General features: G+C 41.1%; 1 protein-coding gene across 4 annotated transcripts in view; it reads left to right on the forward strand.

Moving 5' to 3' along the window:
* SLC4A4 (solute carrier family 4 member 4) overlaps positions 1-14,443 on the forward strand; it is a 320,437-nt gene that overhangs the window by 245,543 nt on the left and 60,451 nt on the right. For all 4 annotated transcript variants that reach the window (XM_084758174.1, XM_084758173.1, XM_084758176.1 and 1 more), the window contains one exon: positions 2,347-2,618. In XM_084758174.1, coding sequence (XP_084614300.1) covers positions 2,347-2,618 — 272 coding nt within the window. The remainder of the gene's footprint in view (positions 1-2,346; positions 2,619-14,443) is intronic.

Raw genomic sequence — 14,443 nt, forward strand, 5'->3', positions numbered from 1 at the left:
TTGAAACCTGATCATAAGTTAAATGAGACAGTGGGGTTTGAAATCTTTTCAACAACAACAACAACAACAACAACAACAACAACAACAAAAACAACAACATCTAGGCAGAGAACATCAGCTAAAGCCTTCTGAGCACTTGAAGTTGCCATGTGTCAATAAAATTGTAAGTCTTCTGTCGATCATTATTTCAGATTTCTCTTCCACCATAATTCTGAGAAGGACATGGAAAGAATTTTATTCATGTCAGTTTATAGAGAGAGTCAAACAGTTTTTATATGTCTAAGAAAAACATTTTGTGAGACAAGAAAGGCTTCATGGGAAGATTAAACAAGCGTGCAGTATAAACAGGAACAAACAGACAGAGCCTTGCAGAGAGATTTATGGGATGAAACGTGATCAGAGTCTGAATCTACAGAAAATGTTTGTGTCTTGGTTTGTTTTACTTATTGTAGGCTACGGAGTATTTCCTTCCACCAAGTGAGTTCCTTTCCCACTTTCCCTTCTGTTTCACCATAATTGGTCCTGTTACATAGTTTCAAGCAATTTATTTGAAAACAGTTGTAAAGCAAACGAGAAACATTTGCAAAACTGCCTTAAAGTCAACATTGCCTATTATGTGATAAATGCTACTTTTAGTCATGATGCTGTGAATTTATTCACTTGCTTCTCTTAGAATACCAGTATCTCTGCTATTTCCTCTGGACAGAAAGTGCTTTGTGGCTCCCCATTACTTTTGAGATGCTCCATGGGGAAAAGCTTGCCAGCGTGTCCTGGAAGTACTGTTTAAGGCCTCCATTTGGTCACTCACTTGCCTCTCCACCGCACTAAAGCATCAGGACAGCTCTTTGGCTAAGTGGCTATTAGTTCATCTTGCCTGGTTTTTCTCCAACATAATTTTCCCATTCAGGAGCTGTAGTTGAGCCCTTGTTTGGCAGGATCAGGCGTAGTTATGATAGGTTACCAACCGATGTGCTACAAAGATTCTCATCTTCTGTTTCTTTTTGAAATTGTAAATTCTGCGGGGTCTTTACAGTGCCATTGCTTTACTTAGTGATTTTTATTTGAGTCATTCTCACTAAACTACCCTGGCAGTTTGAAAGTCTCTTAGAATAGCTACTTTGGTGTATACTGTTTGGGTTCTAGGATTTAAGCTTACATGTACATTTTTCCTTTGTGTCCAAACTCATGATGTTTTAATTGCCAACAGTTAATAGATTTGTTTCTTATCCTCTCTTGCAACATCAATTCTATAACAACTTCTAGAATTCTTGGCAGAAATTTGGAGTGCCTTAGCTTCCAGTCCCGAGCATGGTGGTGCACACGCATAATTTCAGCATGTGGAAGGCTGAGGCAGAAGTGCTCTCACTTTAAGTCCAGCCCGAGTTATAGGTAGAGTTCCAGGCAAGCCTGTACTATGGAGTGGACCCCTTTCTCAAAAACAAAACAGAAAACCAACCAACCAAACACAAAAGATCATTCTAGTTTTCATCTTGTGAGGGAAGTAAAACTAGGTAGTTAGTTGTTTTTAAACTCCTAAGAAAAATGTTGGTTGGCTCAAATGGTAGTAAAATGTTTCTTTTGTTCTGGAGGTGTCTCTTAGGATAAGAACTATCCTAAGATTTTCTCAATACTTAGGGCTTTTTTTTTCTCTGTAGTATAGTTCTCTTACACAGACATGCATAGCATTAAGCAGCAGAGATGCAGATACACACAGAACTGGAATGAAGGTAAAGCTGTGGTTGGAATATCTTTGAAGATCTATAGAGCATAACTTCATACTAAAGTGTTCATCATTTCTGAATGAGGCCTGTTCACATTTTCCCAAAGCCCATGAATTTAAATGTTAATGTCTCTAGACAGAGACTTGTGGAAACACACAATAATGTTTTACCACATATCTGGGCACCCAATATCCAACTCAGGTTGACATAAAATTAATTATACCACCTCAGAAGTTTGTTTGTTTGTTTTGATTTTATTTTATTTTGTTTTTTTTTTTGAGGCAGGGTTTCTCTGTGTAGCCTATTTTTTGAAATCAAAAATTAGTGAGTTATATACACTAGCACTAAATGTACTAAGTGCCTTCCACCCAAAAACAAAAACAAAAACCAAACCAACCAACCAACCAAACAAACAAACAAAAAACCAAAACTAAAGACAAAAACAAAACCTGAAACTAAATCCTTAAGCTTAATTTTTTTCTTGATAAAACTTGAGCTTCCTGTGTAATGTCAGAAAGTGGTCTGTATTTTCAGCAACTATCCTGTAGGCACTTTAGTGGTTTTAGATTCTGCATGTTTCCTGGAGGAACCATCAAAATACCTGTTTTTTTTTTTTTCCTCCCAGGGACCATAATTTTGACTACTTGGAGTTTCGTCTTTGGATTGGCCTGTGGTCAGCCTTCATGTGTCTCATTCTCGTGGCCACCGACGCCAGCTTCCTGGTTCAGTATTTCACTCGTTTCACAGAAGAAGGCTTCTCCTCTCTGATCAGCTTCATCTTCATCTACGATGCTTTCAAGAAGATGATCAAGCTGGCGGATTACTATCCTATCAACTCTGACTTCAGAGTGGGCTACAACACTCACTTCTCGTGCGCTTGCCTGCCGCCCAGCCCAGGTAAGGAGGAAGCCTTGGGCAGTGCCTACGCTGTCCCTCTGTGGAGGAAGGATGTGAACTGGTACTTGCAAAGTTTCAGGGTGGCGCCAAGTTCCTTACAAAAGGACCCTCTGGTTTTCTCTGAGGAACTATAGTATTAAATTGGCATATGAGGTATCTGAGCATGCTATCCAATGAGGAAATGACATCAGGATCAGTGTGACGGGAACAAGGCCAGCTCAGTACTTTGTGATGACCTCAAACTCTAGTATTTACAAGGAACCGATGTCTACATTATTCTTATTTTTATGAGGTAACTGGGGAGGCACAGGCATAGATGTAGTGGGTCTAAAGATCAGACGGACCCAGTTCTCTGAACTTCTATTTCACGTTTTACTGTTTCTTGATTGCTATGAGAATCTCTTCCTTTAAAGGATGTTTAAGTGGATTATGTTAAACCACAGAAGAAAAAGCAAATACTGATTCAGTTTTTATAAGTTGAATCATGAAATTTAAAAAGGAAGCTCAGATTAGAGGCCTTTAGTGGATAAGTGGGACGTTTTAGTTTAACTCTGCTGTGCAATGTCAGTAGGAAGGTAAAGGCTAAGAGAAACTAAGAAGGAAGGAAAGCAGGAAGCCTTGTGAACACACACAGGTATACACATATGTATGTGTGTATGTATATCTATGTATACATAATACATACATATGTATATATGTGTATATATATGTGTGTGTATACACACACACACACACACACACATACAGGCACACACACACATACAGGCACACTAAATAACAGATTTATATAGTGAAGTCAGAAGAGATTTAGGTAACATTTGAGAGAGGAACATGATGGTACATTTTAATAATTTAATATCATTCTGTCTAAACTTAAGTCAATATCAGGTTTTTATTTTTAATAAAAATGTGTTCAAAATCTTATGAAAGATTTGTAAGAGTAATGCATCAGTGATTTATAGAGCACAAGGCTTATGGAAAGAGGACTCACTGTAAGCAAGCTCCTCTAGATTTGCAGTAGTAGACTGCAAGATTGGTGTTTGTATTATACAATTTAATAACAACAGTATTATGGATAACATGATGTACAATTACCTATAGGTTGGTTTTACCCAAAGTCAAAATTGATATGCACGTCACACTTTTTGGGTACAGCTTAGTAGATTGAGTCCAGTAAAATGCTGGGATGGGATAAGCCTACAGCATGATTGTAAAGTATATTTATGGAATGTCCACTTTTACTTCTGGATTCTGAGGCTAAGCCTTTTCATATTTATAGTAAAGTAAATGTGGTTGCGCTATAGGCCAGATCCAGAATGCATAGGGATATACAAGTTAAAGGGTGTTTGTGCTTGTGGGAGGCTGTGTGAGATTATTTGCAGATATGTTGGTGATGTGTCTGACTCTCCACCCGGGGGTCAAGGAGATTAGGATGCTGGAAATAATTGATTTTCATCTGTGTGGTGGAGAGAGTAGAAGTCTGGATAATAAGCGTGTATTAATACAAATCCCATACTTAAGAGCAAGGCAGAGAAATGCAAGGCTGAGATTTCAGTATTCAGATGACCGTGAGTTTTGCAGAGTTTTAACAGCCTTCATCTAAGTACATGAAATATCTCACAGATGAAAAAGGTGCTTGTGCAGGACATGGTAGTAAATGCCTGTAAGTCAAGGAAGGTTCTCTAGAGCAATTATAATATATATTATATAATAGAAACTAATAGATTAATATATAAATTATAATATATCAATTAATATATTATGATATATTAATTCATATGTAAATTTACATATATGTATATGTAATATGGGATTTATTAGAATGGTTTGGCTACTATAGCAATGGCTATCTACCCAGGGAAAGTCCAAGAATGTGGTAGTTGCTTAGTCCATGAGGCTGGATGTTTCAGTTGGTCTTCAGTGTGCACTGAAATCCTGAAGAAGTAGGCTCAAATGGAGGAAGGAAAGTAGCAGTGAGATTGAGGGCAAACGCTTTCTTCTTCCATGTCCTCTACAGAGGCTGCTACCAGAAGGTGGCCATGATTAAGTAAAGACTTTCCCACCTCAAAACATCTGAATTAAATGTGGGTCTTCCTGCTTCAAAGGATTTAATTAAGAAAAATCCCTCATAGCTGTACCCAGCCACTTGGATTTTATATTAATTTTAAATCTAGACAAGTTGACAACCAAGAATAGTCATCACAGCTTGTAATCCCACAACTCAGGAGATTGAGGCAGAAGGGTTACCATGGGTTCAATGCCATCCTGGCTTACATAGTTCCAATATGGCCTGGACTGCAGAATAAGAATCTGTCTCAAAACCAATGGCAAAACGTGGCTTGTTGTCATGACACGAGTTATTACAATAGGTCAGCAGAGAAATGCAGCTTTGGGAGCTCCTTTTGGGAGAATGCTTAAAGCTCATGGAGACCATCGTCTGGACTTGAGGGAAGTCAGGACAGTGAAAACACTGGATTCAGGACCTAGGGCGTGGCTCAGTGGGTCAAGTGCTTGCCTGGTACATGCATAACTTTGAGTTCAATTCTTAATGCTGAAAAGGGGGTATGTGGGGAGAATCCACAGTGTACTGACACTGTGATCTTGAACTTCCTTTTCCATGTATTTATTTGTATGCATACACATTCATTTATGTGTTCATGCAAAAGTCTTTGAGCTGGCTTGTTATGCAGGTCTGAGTCATTATTGGGCAAGGTTTTCTAAAAGAAAATAATTACCACCCGTGGTCTGTGGCTCGAGGTGTTTGTGAAGTTGGATGAGGAGGGATATGTCAGCGCACCTGTCACACACAAAAGGTAGATCTGGTCCTGGCCCCATTCTCCCTCTGGCTAGTGGAAACTCTCATTATTTCTTTTAGTTGGATGGTGACGTACAAGTTGATATGGGACTCAGGAAGGCATCACCTGAGTGTGCTCAAGTTGCGAGAGCGAGAGAGAGAGAGGGCGAGGGGGAGGCTGAGGGAGAGAGAGACAGAGACAGAGAGAGGGAGAGGGAGAAGGAGCGACAAGGGGAAGGGGGATGGGAACCGAGAGACGGGAGGGCGGTTTCTTTGAGATTTCCCTTCCTGGAGGTATCTTTGTATGAAAAGAAAGCACTGAGGGCAGAGGCAACCTCAGATGTGCAGTGCAGGTGTACAGTGCAGGATAATGGTTTCCCTTCTACTCACGCCCTCTAAAGTGAGGTGCTGTGGTGCTGTGGTGCTGAGTTGCTCTCAGAACACCCACAATTCCAGCTTCTTCTAGTTGGTACCAGTGTAGATCTTAGGTCTAAGTACCAGTTGACCGGTGCCAAAGGTATGCCTGGAACAAGTTCCTTCCTCCCAGGCAGCTCGGTCTCTCCCTCTTCCTCTATAAGATACGGTTAATGCTACTACATACCTTTAGAGCTGTAGTAAAGATGGCGGGTATGGTAGTGTATGCCTATAATCCAGGATTTGGGAGGCTGAGACAGGAGGATTTCACATTCTGACCTAGCCTGGGCTAGCTAGTGTCAACCTTGTATCAGTTTCTCCCCTAATAAATTAGTACCAATAGAGTGCTTAGAATGTTTTCTAACATGTAACAAGTAATTAAATGTTCCCTGCCTTATTATTGTTGTAATTACTCATTACAAGTTAACCTTTGGTATGAGTGCCAGCACAAAGGAGCTGCCAGGAGTCCTTTTTTTTCTCTCTAACCATACACATTGGGTAGCCGGACTATTCTGCCTCCATGTTATTGGTTGCACTTATTTTTGTGCTGGTGACACTCACGACATGTATACTGATGGCTGTCTAAGCCTGTGGAGTTGAAACCTGCTTGTGGCTTGGGAAAAAGGCATGTTGACATGTCTTAGTCGCTGTCCTCTTGCTGTGATGATACACCATGACCAAGGAAACACTCACTAAAAGATGCATTTAGTTGAGTTTCAGAGGTTTAGTTCATTGTCATAGTGGCCAGGAGCATCTTGGCTGGCAAGTGAGAATGCTGGAGAAGTAGCTAAGATGCAGCCTCGTACCTAGGCTGAGAGTGGCTCTGGGCTTGGCTTGCGCTCTTGAAACCTCAAAGCCTACCCCAGTGACGCACTTTCTCCAAGGAGGCTACACCTCTAAATCCTCTTCAAAAAGTGCCACTCCTGTGACTAAGCATTCAGCTATAGAAGCCATTCTTATTCGAATCACAGGATATGTGCATTCATGTTAACAAATCTCATGGGCGTTCTAAGATCTATAATGCTAATAACTGTTGGAGGGGCATGGTGGAATATACCCTAATCCCAGCATTTGGGAGTTAGAGGCAGGTGGACCTCTGGGTGTTCAGGGCCAGTTTGGACTATATAGTGAGTTCTAGGCCAGCCAGATCTGCACAGTGATAATCTGATTTTGAGAAAGAAAGAAAGAAAGAAAGGCAGGAAGGCAGGCAGGCAGGAAGGAAGGAAGGAAGGGAGGGAGGAAGGAAACAGTAAATGACTATGTAGTTCCTAATCAACAGTTTTCCAACTTTGCCATAACCTTTATAGTTGTGATAGGCAAGCTGCAAAGACTCATCTCAAATGTATTACCTCTGAAGAGCAAAATGAAAACGTGCTAAGGAGAGTTACACGTACAGCTCAAGTACGAGCTCTAAGAACAACAAAGGGCTGGTCTTTCATCACAACATGCACTCCTAGTAAAAGAATTCAATCAATGAGTCAATAATATTTAAACTGGCGGATGGCTTGTTTTCCCACACTGGGGCAGTATGTAACAGGAAGCCAGCAACTGCACAGATGGAGCCATCACTCTGCAAACTGAGGGGAGTCCACAGAATGGAAATGGGGGCCACGAATCACTAACAAGACTCTATTTGTGTTCACAATATTTTACGGCCTTTTAATTTTAACTTAAAACATATTTCATACATGCACTATTCTTCATTCTTTGATAATTTTGTACTACATATCAAAATGTATTTTGATAATATCTACCCATGTCCCTGCTCCAGCTCCTTCAAGACTCTCCCACCTGGTCCTTCTGCCAACTTCTTGGCCTCTTTTCTTCTTTGAAAGTATAACCCACTGAGTTCAATTAATGCTGCCCAATTAATGCTCATGTTTGGAAAGCCATCCACTAAAGTGTGGGCAAACTACCAGAGGCCACATCCCAGAAGGAAACAGACTTAACTTTCCTCGGCAGCCAACGATTCCCAGTAGCTCCTCAGTTATGGCTGGGGATCTTGTGAGCTCCTTCCTCATCCACACTAGAATTGTTTTTTTTGTTATTGTTACTTATGTTATTTTTTTAATTAATTTATTCATATTACATCTCAGTTGTTAGCCCATCCCATGTATCCTCCCATTCCTCCCTTCCTCCCACTTCCCCCCTACTCCCCAAGAGACAAGGATGGACACACTAGAATTTTTGACAGGTTTAGTCTTGTGCAGGGAACCACCGCCGCTACAAACAGATATACGTATCAGCTATATCAGGCTCAGCAGACAAGATTTCACAATGCTCTCGCCCATCCTTGGGTTCTAGGCTGCCTGTTTCCTCTTCCAACATTTTTTTTCCTGGAGAAGGATAGTGTCAGAAGGGTAAACAATGAATCCCATTTGCAGCTGAACACTAATGGTCGCTTATTCTCAGTATTTTAACTAGACATGAGTCACTGCATTAATCATTGCCCACTGTACAAAGACACTTCTCTGACCAAGATGAAAGTAGTAATAGTCCATGGTATAGACATAAATATGCAGAAAGGAGTTTGACAATGTGGCCATTTAGCAAAACAATAACAGGAGGCCTCCACCTGGCACCTGGCACCTGGCACCTGGCACTTCCCTAGCCACTGGCTTTGGACTAGGCTTGATATTTCCTTCTTATGGGGCAGGCCTCAAATCCAATCAGAAAGCAGTTGCTTATTCACAGTAGCAGACATGCCACTATTGCCCTGGTGGTCACATTTTTCCAGGTGCATGATTCAGTGCCGGGTGAGATTGCTGGTGTCTGCTCTCCCCAGCCTGAGTAGCACCTCCAGGTACAATGAAAGCTAGCCAGCAGGGAGAGAAATTTCCATCGTTTCTCATGGATTTCTCTATGTCCTACAGTGTCCTCAGAAGTAGGCTCTTACCATCATTGCAACCAAGAGTAATGCCATCAGCCTGCTGGGTGCCTTAGTCGCCTTTCTGACCAAGGACTTGTATGACAGTAACCTGTGTCTGGCATTAAAATGTTCACTGAGTAATTCTGGTCTTTTAGGAGCAGTGCTGTCTACTTATACAGGGTACCTCTCTGTTCAAACTCCCTTTCTTTTTACAAAATGGTTTTAAATTTTTATATATTTATTTTTATTTTATTTTGAGATAGGGTTTTTCTGTGTAGCTCTGGCTTAAACTCAGAGATCCATATGTATCTGCCTTCCAAGTGCTGGGATTAAAGACATGTATCACTAACACCTGGCCTTTGGAGTAAAAGTCGAACTCTGACCTTGGCCACCACATGCAGTATGGCCATGAGCTAGACTAATTAATTAGCTAATTAGCTCTTTGCTCCACAAGCCATGAACTGCATTCGTGTTGTGACTAAGGGTTTGTTAATAACATTAAATGGCATAATATACATAACTACTTGGCATCCATCAACACTGAATCAAGATTTGTCTTTTTGTTTTCCTAATTCTCATCGTCTTACATGAGAAATCTCCTTCAGTTTAATCTTATAGTATTCGTTAAAGAAGTTTCAACGTTTTCTTTTTTTCCCCTAGTAAGCTTCTACTGCAAGCTGAGCCTAGACAGTCACTAATAAGCAGTGTGCTATTATAGACAAACAGGACACACTTGCACCTGCATCTAAGGGAAGAAAAGTGGATTTAGTCCAGTAATGTATTTATTACTATTCTATTGAGTGCAAAGCCTTAAGAATATTGTGTTAGGGGGGAAGTGTTCAGTTCACCTCAAGAAAATCTGTATAATTCATCTGGAAACGTGAGTGCTAGGATCCTTTTAAAATTAGGAACAAAGTATGGACATATTTTCTTAAACTCACTTTCAATTCTCCCTGAACCTTTTTTCTTTCTCCTTCATCCATCATCTGAAAGGTACTAGGAGTCTACTTTACTGATTTTTAAAAATTATGTTCCTTGAAATGATATGGTTCATGCGCACAAATGCATGCACGCACACACACGTGTGTGCACACACACTTTTTTCATTGAAAACAATTTCAACTGTATTTTGTGATCACTTTGAAGGGGTATTATAGTACAAATAGTGTTAATTATTTTCAAATGACCAGAGGTTCAGTTTTATTTGACCCAGACTTTAGAAATACATTTTTTCCTAGTCCCTCTGCTCATTTGCATAATGTGTAAAGGTTTTGATAAATACATGCTCAAGGGTGACTTAATAGTTTAGACAAGGTCAAAATTAATGTTCTAACCAGGTGTTGGTTCTTTATTTGGAGGGGGGAAAAAGCCTTGCTAAAAATGATAAATTATAAAAGGAAGAAAAACAGCCTCAGGGGACAGACACTGTGTTGCTAACAGACGGGTTATATTTTATTGATTTGTTGTTAACTGTTCCAGAGAGAACATGCTTAATAATGGATGAGTGATTAAGAGGAGAAAATTCTTTCTCAGACATCGAGCGCATCTCTGTCTGTAATCTCTCAGAGTTAGCGATGACCCTTCTCCTGGTGTGAAATTAGAAGACCAAGCCAAATGAATGAATTAGCAGTGCCTTCCACGTCCTCCCCTTTATTTTATCCACACACGGAGAGACATCTGAATGCTCTGAAGCAGTCGTCACTAAGATAGAATTTCACTGTCATTTCTTTTTACATAATTTCTCTCTTAACCTAATAGACGGACACCATGCTAGCATGTCGCCACATTGAGAAGAACTGCTTGGTTTATTTGCGAATCCTGTGGCCTAACAGTGTAGTCAATATGTGTTTCATAGTTATAAAAAATAAGGAAATGCAGTGCAGTCCTAATTTATCTTTTCGGAATGGTGCCATATTAAATGCAATTCCTCTTTTATTGCAGGTCATTTCTTTTCTTTCTTTCTTTTTTTTTTTTATGAAGTCAGTTTAAATCATAAAGCAATAGCAAAAATTATAAGTTATGCTGTGCTGTTCCCCGGGCTTGCCCTTGGGACAGTGCTTCATTAGCACAGTTGATGTTCTGTCACTGCTGGTCACCGTGGCTCCCGAGAAAGCCACACGTGCCCGAAACACCCATCACTGCTGTCTCCTCTCACTGCCCTAACCTGTATCATCCCAGCAGCTCCCCCACGATGCTTGTAAAGACTGGGGAAGAGGAGGAAAGAATGAATTTGGATTAGCACCGGACCTGGAAATACTCTTCAGCTTTGTGTTTATGTAAAACATGCATTTGGACAAGTTTCCCTGCAATACTGTCTGTGGCACACTGGGGACGTGACGATGGATGGAGGTGGAGGAGACATTTTTGTGGATACAGTGTCTAAACACATTGCACTTAGCTTATCTACTGTAACTCTGCTCTTTAGCAAAGGGCAGGGCGGCACAGCAAGCTTGTGGGAAGTGTGTCTGCAGCCGAAGACAGGTTGACTAACTTGCTCGGCGTGGGCCAGGCCGTCTCAAGCATTGGGTCTGGGAAAATGAAAACAGTCACTAGAGAAGTTTTTTAAAGCTATAAAGCTTTGATTTTAGACTTAGAGCGGAGAGAGGTGGTAACCAGTAGCTGTTTCTCCCAGCGTTTCCTGATTTGCTTTGCTGTTGCCTACAGAAGCTGCTTTTGTTTTTGTTTTATGGCTGCTGTTGACCTAGACATTTAAAGCATAAACTCAACTTTATCAAGGGATGTGGTATAATCAAGTTATCCAGGACCCTGAAATCAATGACATGCTCCTGTAGCGAGGAGACTGGTTTTATCTTATATCCATTAGCCACTTGCTTGATTTCCTTAAGGCAATGCTTAGAGGGAAATAAACTGCAGAAGTCTGATAACTATAGAGTAGCCTCCTCATCCTCCTTGCTTGCAGCTCCTCACGTTACTGTAGCCTTTGACAAGCTGTTGGCATGCAAATTCCGATTAGACCAATATTTAGTTGGCATCACCCAAATGGCCGGCATTTACCAGGGGATTTCAGTAAACCTATGTTTAAATAGCACAGCACCTGCAGATTTAATCATCACAAAGCCTTAGAGAAGTAGTTGACATCTCCCCAGGTGGAGCTCTGCTTTCTCCAGGTCATAGAGCTAGTAGCAGTCTTGGCACCATTTGCTTGGCTCCGACCTGAGGCTGGTACCGAGCTAACAGGTTTGCCTGTACTCCACTATTGAATCTGTTTCGCCACCTTAGGGGGTGGTTGGATTCAAATCCGGCTACACAAACGAAGGACCTGTGACTCGAAAAAGTGAAGCTACTTCTTTAAGGCCAGGGTTAAGGGAAAAAGTTTCCGAGTCCTGCATTCAGAATGTGGCACAGTCAGACTTTAGGCCAGGACTACTGCACCCCTCTCCGATGAGATGCTGTGTTGCACTGTATGGTCAGACTTGCCTGCAATAACCAATCAAGTGAGCCTGTGCATCTTCCCTTTGCTTTAATTCCTACCAGTGTATAAAGATGGGCCATGTGGAGACTTGGCATCAGGCCCGTGGAGAATTAGAGAGGGTTACCTTGTGTAGGAGGTGTGCCAACAGTGACACATGTTCCTTCCTTCAGCGGAAGCCACTCTGTCTCCTGGTTCCTTTTCTAGAACACTCCACCAGCACTTAAGGAGGAAGGGCCAACATAAGATCGGAAAGTGAGAGACACACTTGGAAAATGTCTATTTCTGACAACATGCATCCCACCATCCCAGAGGTGGATCTGAATGGTGCTCAACTTTAATACATAAAGGAGGACCAAAAATATGAAAAATCCAAATAATGAAAAACCGTGAAGCTGCGGGGATGCGTGGGGCAGAATGTCCTGGTGGTGACTGGCTGGATCCGTGTTAGCCACATTCTTAAAGCAGAGGGCTCACTTTTCGCCCCCGAGCCTTGATGCCAAGCTGAGAGTGAAGACAGAGTGCAGCATGTCTGGGCTTTTCCTTTTGACCTTTCCAGAATCCTAATTAAGGATATTGCAGATGCCTTATAAATGCATCAGTCTGGAATTGGATGCCAAAGTGTTTATACTGTGTCTGGATCTAAAAGGTGCCCAATGGCCCTTGTATATCCAGAGCCCAGCTATAATCGATCATTTTTTCATCAGTGAGCTTAAAGAAATTTACTTTTAATCTCATTTATGGAGTCGACCAAATCCTGCCAATATGTATTTATAGATATGAGCGCGCACGCACGCACACACACACACACACACACACACACACACACACACACACACACTTATTAAAATAAGCAGAGAAAGTATTCTATACTTCTTCCTGCTCTTTAGATATTGCTCTTCTGTTATTTTTTAGGGCCAGTGTATTTTACTTGTTTATCTCAGATAAACACTGAAGATGTAAAGAAATACAATTAAGTGGAATTTATACATTTCCAATGCGTGGGAGCACTTACTGAAAGTTCAGGCTCTTATTTTAATTTTTGCATTATCTATAATTACTTCATGGAGTTAGAGTTTTGAATACCTTCTACCCCTCTTTAACCACTGTTGGAATGCAGAGAAGTGTGTTGCAACGAAAACTTTCAGCATCCTGTCATAGGAAAGCTGTGAAGTTGCATTGAAAAGCCAGCTGGAGGAAGAGCACCCTGCCAGTCATGGAATAGTGCCTGTGAGTTCACAAATGCTGACTCATTAGTGAGCAAGGTCTCACCTTGAATTCTTGGCCCATAAACATCATCAACTAGATTTTGATGAATAGGAATGCTGGTAGAAAAGAAAGAGTGTGGAGTGTAATAAAGTCCAAACTCAGATGATGCTTCTGACTGCACATTTAGAGAAGGCACCTGTCATGGCTTGCTTCTGAGTCTTGCCCAATATTTACATCATGGGAGAAAGGTTACCTATGGTGTGTTCTGGGATGATTTATTTTATTTTTTTGTTTACTATCTATTTTTTTGAAGAGTCTTGTTAGCCCAGATTGGCCTCAAATTTGCTGTACAGTTAAGGATAGCTATATAGTTGGATTTCTGATATGCCGCCTCTCACTCTGATTCTTTAACCAGCATTGAGATGGAAACCCAAGGCCCCATGCTTGCTAGAAAATGTGTTAAATCATTAGACCCATGCCATGTTTATAAATGAACAAATTGCATATTATAAGACTTCTTAATTAGGGTTTCCATTGCTGTGAAAAGACAGACACCATGACTAAGGCAACTCTTGTAAAGGAAAACATTTAATTGTGGCTGACTTACAGTGCAGAAGTTTAGTCCGTTGTCATCATGGTAGAATGCATGGTGGTGTGCAGGCAGACGTGGTGCTGGGGTAGCTGAGAGGTCAACATCTGGATCAGCAGTCAGCAGGAAGGGGATTGGGTCACTGGGTGTAACTTGAGTTTATAGCAGACTTCAAAAATCTGCCTCCACAGTGACACACTTCCTCCAACAAGGCCACACCTCTTAATAGTGCCACTCCATATGAGCCAAGCATTCAAACTCACGTACTTTATTTTTCTAGAACAAAACACTACTAAAATCCTAGATTTGTTTATAGTACTTCACTAATTTTTAAAAAAAGGATTCTTGTCTTATTGCTTGGGCCAAGGATTCTTTAGCCTCCTTGACTCTCTTGGCTTTGTAAGAAAACTTACCATGTATGCATGTCAGGGTGGCTGTGGTAGGCCGTACCTTCTGGCTAATACTTTCATAATGCCCAGGCTTCGGTGACCAGGATAGATTTTAATGTTGCCCAAACTAG

This window comes from Acomys minous (assembly GCF_964271855.1).
Source record: "Acomys minous genome assembly, chromosome: 15".
Taxonomy (NCBI): domain Eukaryota; kingdom Metazoa; phylum Chordata; class Mammalia; order Rodentia; family Muridae; genus Acomys; species Acomys minous.